The sequence below is a fragment of the Geospiza fortis genome, unplaced genomic scaffold (assembly GCF_000277835.1).
Source record: "Geospiza fortis unplaced genomic scaffold, GeoFor_1.0 scaffold397, whole genome shotgun sequence".
Classification (NCBI taxonomy): domain Eukaryota; kingdom Metazoa; phylum Chordata; class Aves; order Passeriformes; family Thraupidae; genus Geospiza; species Geospiza fortis.
Genome location: NW_005054537.1, coordinates 559,169 through 567,131, shown reverse-complemented (window position 1 = coordinate 567,131; position 7,963 = coordinate 559,169). Strand labels below are relative to the sequence as shown.

Genomic DNA, 7,963 nt, shown 5'->3' with positions numbered 1-7,963 from the left:
TGATGGTCATGAGTATAGACATGGGGCTACATAAAACCCCTTGACAGATTGTCAATAAACTGGGGGAATTTCATAGTATAAGTCCTCTTACTATTGTTCCATATTAATTCACATTAGCAAGTAGTGTGCAACATATTTGGTTTGTTATTGGTAAAATACATTGGTACACTTCAATCTCATATTTTGAAATTATTTTTCACTGAAAAGATTACCGTTTTTTTAAAAAGTGCTATTTGAGTTAGAATTTGTAACACATATTATTGTTCACATAATTTTAACTGCTTTACAACAAAGGAGTCATAGTTGGACACACAATCACATTCATGAAGGACCTGTTGCAAAATGCAAATGTTCAAGTACAATATATTATTATAAAGAAATACCTACTTTCCTCATCTCCTTGTTGAGACTGTTACTGAAAAGTGAAGGGGAAGAGGAGCATGACAATTAACTTTTTAATGTTATATTCCTGATTGTGACTTGCCAAAGAAGTTTGGTTTCACTTTTAAAATCACAAAGTATTTGGCAGATATTAAAAATAGGGTAATATGAATGAGTGGAGCATGGCAGTGAATAGTTAAGGCATCTAGCTTCTAATTTACTGGCATGAGTTTGTTACAGTCTCATGCTGAAAGCTGTCCCTTGCTTAAATATGGTCCAGCTTCACATAGGTACCTGGCCATTTAGGTGAAGGTGGCCAGAATTCACTACAGCCATCCCTTTTCCAGTGTGCCTTACTCCTGATAGTCCCACAGGCCTCTTGGCTCGAGCACACTTTTGACTTCTCATTTGAACAGAACCTAGATACCTCCATGAGTCACTTATTCTTTGGTTGCAATCCTTGCCACTCAGACACAGTCTGCTGAATAGAACATTCACATATTCCTTCTCATAAACAGTACCTCTGCTATGGTATCAAAGGAGGGAACATCTGGAAACCATTTTAACTTTCAGCTTTGCAAAGGATTGTTGCTATTACACAGTAGGCTTATCTTTTGCATTCAAATTCCTTAGTTTTGGAGAATCAAAGCTAACATGTAAACCAGGTCTAGAAGCCCACAAAGTTGTTTCTTCTTTGTGGCTGGTGTTGTAAACAAAAGTGAGCTGGAGTCAAAGTGTAAGTCCTAAACAACCTTTACGGTAGTAGTGAAGGAACTAGCAATCCAGTCTTCACCACTGCTGGGGTCTGCCTCCCCCATGATACTGAAATATGTTCCTTTCAGTGGCGATCTGTTTCACTTGTACAATGGTAAGATGGCTATAAACCTGCACTGAAGATTTCATTTTGTTTCATAGCACACTTGTATTTCATGCACCACTGCAATAACTGTTGCACCTCCTAAAACTAAGTCCCTCATGGTTGTTCTACTCCTTAAATAATATTTCCAAGATCATTTTATAATTTAAATTGTGGTGCTGTGTCAAGAGATAAAATAGTTAAGATTTTTAAGCTATGACTTAACTTTTTTTTGATTCTTCTTTACTTCCATAGTAAACCAACTCATAAGAACTACATTTTAAACAGTTTTAAATAGAAATGGATTCAGTGTCATTGCTAAGTCCATAATAAAAGTTATTTTAATGGTCCATGGATGTAAACAGACTATTTGATTTCGTCAAAAGAACACAAATGTTCCACAGTAAGCTATTCTATATGTGTTGTGTGAATTTTTCAAATTTGGGATCCCCTCATACTGTGTCCAGCACTTTGGATTAATAAATCCCACTTCACAGAAGTTAAAATAATATTGAAATCCTGTCAGCTGGGGCTGACCAGTGGTTATGTTTTCCACAGGGTAATGCATTTGCAAGGACGTCAATCTTATTCCACTGTGTGGCTCTCTTCGATGGACACTCTTCCACAATGATAATAACAAGGCACATTCTTCTGCTTCCTGTGGGTCAGTGTCCTTGGCAGGTCTTGCAGCACATCTGTCTGAAGTATGCTCGACTGCAGAACTTGAACTTCAGCACCAGTGGACAATAGGCCACTTTGTTCACATCTTTGCACTCTAATAATTAAGAACATTAAAGAGAAAAAAGTCAGATATATAAATTAAAGTACAAAGAAAATCTGATGTTTAACATGGTTCTCATCTGTCCATCTATCTTGCATTCTTTGTAACTACTCTTTCTAGTACAGTCTAGTGCATATAATATTGCAAATTTTAAAAGCCATAAAAATATTTGCTGGGCTTTCAGACATTTAGAAGTGCATAGCCTTTGCCTTGGAAGAACTATCATTTATTGGGATAAGTGATCACTTTACACAGGTAGAACATGTGAGTCCATTTTTTTACATTACTTTTAACTTCCTTCTCAGCAGTTAAGTTATTCATCCTTAAGAGGTTATCATTATGATGATTCACACTATTTGATACCATGTCTGTGCATTTGTAAGAATCCTTAAAGCAGAATGAGTATTTCAGCTAACAGGGATGGAGAATATTACACAAGTGTTACAAATAATGGTACCAGCAGGGTGAGTTCAGTGACTGAATTGAATGGTGCATTATACTTTAGGCATGGTTCCACACATCCACAATTTATTTTATGCTAGAAGGAAAGCCACTTTTATGCCTGTAATAGACGTAAAAGCTTTTTCTCAAAGTTGTGTTTTCCTACATGCTGAGGCTTACTGCCTCAGCTGCCCTGTTGTGCCGGCATGTAGCTTTCCCAAGAAGGGCGAACAGAGTTCAACCCCATGGAGGAGGGTTTCATTCTTTTGCATCCCACACAGGCTGCATATAAAGTGACTTTGTGAGTACATTACAGGAGCTGGAATATGCTGTAGTTCTCCTCTGGCTCATTTTTTGCACTTGTAGAAAGAAGGTGGGAATGGGGAACAGAATAGTTTGATCCGTGCTCAGTTCTTATCCTGATACAGCTTGAGAAAGAGCTACATCTGTGAATTCAGTGACACATTCAGGTTCTACAGCTCTTCAGTCTCCATATAATCTCCTAGCATGATTCTTGCTGTGGGATAGGTTGTTACAGATAGCGGATTAACACTTACAAGCATACTCTAGTAGCAAATTGAGGGCAGATGAGAATTTTTAGTATTTGAACCTAGGAAAAAAATTAATGACGCTGAACTTCCAGGTCAGTACTGACTAGTATTTCTGATAATATGCATGCTTTTAGCTAAGCAAGAAGTGATTAGGAAATTACTTAAATTTTCATTTCATTAACACAGACATAGTGCTTTCATTGCAATTCTTTCACTCCACCTAATGATACTTGACATATTGCTTTTCTAGTTTTTTAATTCTTAATGGAAACATAATTGAGTGACAGGAAAAAAGACATTGTGAGTAGCTGGTTGAAACAGATATATTTCTCTACCAGCAACCACACATGGTCACTTTATTTGACTGACTTCCAAAAACTCTTCACAAAAGAGGTCAAAACTCTTCCAGAAACATTTCACGTACTCATGTTCATGAAGACTGGGAATATAAGAGAGACACATGGTGAATTATAAATTAAGTGAAAAATAAAAAGGTTCACTTGATCTGCACAAGACATAAAAAGTTCACCCTATCACAAAAATAGCCCTCAAACACACTGTGTTTAGTTAAACATAAGTAAAGCCACTAACTCAATTTTTGCTAAAAGTAGGACTTCAAATGATTCTTTTTTCATGTTTGTTTTATGTTTTCCTTCCTCTTGAGTAAAACTGGACTCTGTTCAGGTGATGCCATTTGGACAGCAATGACAGAATAGTCTTGAAGTTTCCCAAAACTTCTGGTTTAGAAATCAGTTTTGAAATAGATAATGGTGGCTGATGAAGTAGGCTATATTCTTCATAGGACTGTGGTTGAATGGAGAAGGTTTAGCAGAGTTCTTTTTGTTTCTAGCAACAAGTGTTAATTAGTTTCAGTAAGCTACATGCACAGGCTCTGCCTTGCTTAACTTTATTACTAGATCAGGCAATATTATGATGTTAACTATCATTTTACATTAAAAAAATCACAAAATGTCACTGTGCCTCCAGCTAAAAAATTGCAAAGATGTATCATACAAAATACAAGAAAAACTGCAATTACATAAAAATAGACAAAACAATTTTTCAGGTAAATTTTTAGATGGGCTTTAGCAGCATAGATTCAGCAGATATGTATGTATTTAAGAGAATAGAAAAATTCTGAATAGGTTTCAAGTGGTGTGGTAGATGATGCCTATAGTTCACTTCCAGCAGAAAACATTACCCTCATCAGTGGCAGCCCATCAAAACCACATCTACAATATTATAAATCACCAATGAAAAGTTTGAAAACCCGAGGTAAAGCACATGTAAAATATGACAAGATTCAATGTAACTTTCTTTTAGTTATTCTGTATCCCCAAAATTTTGACTCTTGTTTTATGCAAACAACCTGTACTTTCCCAAAGAAAAATTTCCAAGCTTCACCAACATGATCATTACACTGCAGAGTGGCTCAAGCTTCCTCAAAACTCCGTATGATTTTATCTTTGGGTAGCAAAATTAAATTGCTAAGAAATTGTTGAACAGGCTCCATAGTCTGCAAGCACAGGTGTTTAGCAAACAAAGGGAATCAGGTTTTCTGGGGTTTGAAACAGGAAGAGAGCCCCCCAGATAAGCTGACCCTGCTGGAAACCAGTGTGCTGTTGCTGAAGTTGTTTTTGCCCTACCATGGAGCCCAAAGCACAAGGCAGTGCTACAAGGTGGCACATGGACAAAGTCCCTGTGTGTGGGCAGGTATGCTCTGCTACACACATGCACTCCAAAGTGGACAAATCCTCTTTCTGAGAGACCTGATTCCTTCCTTGAAACCCAAATACTGATAGTCAGATCACATCCCACTGTACCTGTGGAGTGACAGAAGTAAGCACAGAGGCACAGCATGCCCCACTCACAAATATGTTCACGACAAAATAACATAGCTCCAAAATTTCTCACAGAAAATACTGAAAATACTACTTTTCCAAAAATAGTTGTGCTCTTTAGGATTAGATAGCTCTTTTCATTAGATTAAAATGATTAGATGAAATCTTTTCATCATCTCCAGGATGGTGAAAAAGATAAGTCTCACTGTTTAAAGGCTGACACTTTACTGACCTAAGAGATGTCAGGACTTTTTTAAAGCACAAAATGTGTCAAACCTGCACATTATTCTGCAAATTCTGTTTGTGCTTCTCCTATTCACTATTTAAGAGCATCTGTAAAAATATATAAATTAGAATATATATGTATAAGAAATACTTGTACAAGCATTGAAAAAATACCTTGAAGATAGAATTTTTGCCTAATTTTGGAATAGGGCAACCTTAGCCTTTCACAGATTGCAGCAAAATTCTTCTGAAATGATCCAAGCATTTTAAACTGCTAAATTAATTTTGAGGTAAATACCTCCAGTGTGGGACATAAACAAAAATGGGATGCTAAGTGGCAATGTGTTGGGAACTATATCTTTCAGAAGATACTGTACTATATCTTTTTCCCTTTGGTTCTCCCTAACTGTGCTAATGAGCCTGGATAGCTGTCAGTAAGGAGCTGGCTTGCACCTGGCTCTCTCAGAGTGCAGGCCAAAGAGCTTACAACCATCTGGAATACAGTATAAGTGTTTTTCAATATTTTCTATTTCTGGATCCTAAAAATTTTACAGTGAAGGTGTGGGTCCCTAAAAACATAATTACCAACAGACTCACTGTACATAGCTAGTCTGCACAGTTCTACTGTAGGGAAGTTCAGGCCACCCAGTGTACAGAGATCACACACAGAAAACCCCCAATTGCATTCTTCTACAAGAGATTAGCATATTTTCTGGTAATATTGAAGAATTACTAGTGTAATTACTATAAATAACAATATGACCTTGTCATCTAGAAATTAAGAGGAGACTGGAACTGAATTGTGTCCACTTATAAGTAATTTATTATCTTCCTTACTTTGGACTGAAATCAACATCTGTGTTTGGAAATAAAATAACATGTAGCCTGTGATATTTAAAAGGCAGAAATTTTCCTAGATTGATAGTTATCACTTAAAGATTTCATGAGAGCACTAAACAGAATAATGCAAACTTTACCAAAAATAGTGAATTTCAGTGTTCATACATTGAAGCATAAGTGTATTTCTGGGACAATTTTAGTATGCTCCCATTTCATCACAGACTTTGCCATCTCTATTTGCCAGACTTTTATAACAATTTTGAATCTACGGCTTGGACACTGATGGATAGAGTAGGCACTGAATGACCACCAAATCTGAGTAGACTATAGGACAAACTTCCCTTTAAAAAAATTTAAATCAGAGCATTTGTTCCACATAAACAGGACATTAAACCCCAATGCAGTAGGAGATTTTGTGTAAAAAATTCTCAGTTATATACTGCACAGAGATGAGTTATGTTAAAAGCAGCAGCACTAGCAACCTTGTGGTCATGTACTCAAAATTAAGGGAATATAAAAAATTTGGGAATAACTGTTTTAGAACGACTGCTTTTGCTGTGTAATCGATAGTTTGGAGAATTTTCTATTCCTTCTCCCTTTCCACACAAAATGAATTGTACTTCTCTCATGAGCAACTATTTCCAATTTTATAATCTATGAGGAAACATATTTTTTACTGCCTAGAACTCCAAGTCTACTTTGAAGTCCGCATTTCCTAACCTAGCTTGGCCTAGACCATTTACACGTTCAGATCTGAAGTATTTAATAAATATGAATAAGCTTATTTTCACAATATTATCTCATATATCCTCTACCAAAAACACATTCTGATGAAGTTAGTTAATAGCCTGATTAAATTGGACTGTATAATGCAAAAAATACTATAATTATTTTGAACAGGCATTATAAATTAAAAAAAAATTACAAGTTAGTTAGAAGAAGCTGAAAGGATGTCAAAGTGTACGAACAGACTTGCTCTTCCAAAAACCATGTAGCACAAAATCTATGGTCCCAGTCTTCCAATGAACAGGGAATTTACTATTTTTTGCCACTACATTGCTGTGTTTAACACTGATTAGGCAGGTAGAAGGTCAGTGGATGAAAAGTGTATTATGCTCCCCCTGCTATTAAGAACATTTCCATTGAACCAATAAAGAGATTAGAAAATCAATGACACAAACAATAGTATTTTTCCATTACTTAGGCTATATATATTTTTTTTCAAACAAACAATATGTATTTAGGTTTTCATTGACTTTACCATTGAGCTACAACAACTAAGCAGAAAATAATTTTTAAAAAGTCATTCACAGCCTGAGAGATTATGTCATCTAGACTTTTACCAATGCAGCAATGCTGACTATATCACTTTATTCTTTCCAGAATAAATTATATTAAGATGGCAGACTCACCCTCTGTGTTGGAAATGGGAGTACTGTCACATTTACTTTCACACTGCTGCATTGATGGAGGTCTGAGAGTTTCTGGACACTCACTGGATGCTTGTCCAGTATATGACAGGCACTGTACTGTTCTCATCTGTTGCCCAAGACCACACTGTGCAGAACACTAAAGAAGGAGAAAAAAAAATTTAAAACCCTGCATCCAAATTTTAAATATAAAATAAAGCAACAGGAAGCAATCAGAAACACACTACATCCACAAATTTTAAAGAAGACAGGCATCTGAAAATGTTTGATTAATAGAGAAAAGAATTATCACAAAATATTCCAGAATTTTTTACAATACATGTGAGTACTCTCTTTCAAAGAAAAGAAAATGCAATGCAATATTGACTCCCTGAAAAGTTCAGATTTGAGATATTAGAATATAATTTGCTTAATTTCATGTGTCATACTGACACTTTAGAATAAAGAAGGAAAAAACAAAGAAAACAAGAATCCAAATCTTCTACAGGACTTTTTTTAAGGGAAAAGTAAATGTCTTTCAAACAAATAGACTTTGCTGTTCCAAAATATTTTTAATTTCTGTAACTAAATAGTTACAATTTTAGTACAATATTAGTTAAATATAAAAGTGGATCGGA

The 7,963-nt window shown here is 35.6% G+C and overlaps 1 protein-coding gene across 1 annotated transcript in view; it reads right to left on the bottom strand.

Moving 5' to 3' along the window:
- Positions 1 to 1,369: 1,369 nt before the first annotated feature.
- The window catches only part of ADAMTS6 (ADAM metallopeptidase with thrombospondin type 1 motif 6), a 141,099-nt gene continuing 134,505 nt past the window's right edge, over positions 1,370 to 7,963 (bottom strand). Inside the window, exons 24-25 of the mRNA XM_005429297.2 lie at positions 7,329 to 7,485; positions 1,370 to 2,012 (exon numbers count right to left, since the gene is read on the bottom strand). Coding sequence (XP_005429354.1) covers positions 1,903 to 2,012; positions 7,329 to 7,485 — 267 coding nt within the window. The 3' untranslated portion in view covers positions 1,370 to 1,902. The remainder of the gene's footprint in view (positions 2,013 to 7,328; positions 7,486 to 7,963) is intronic.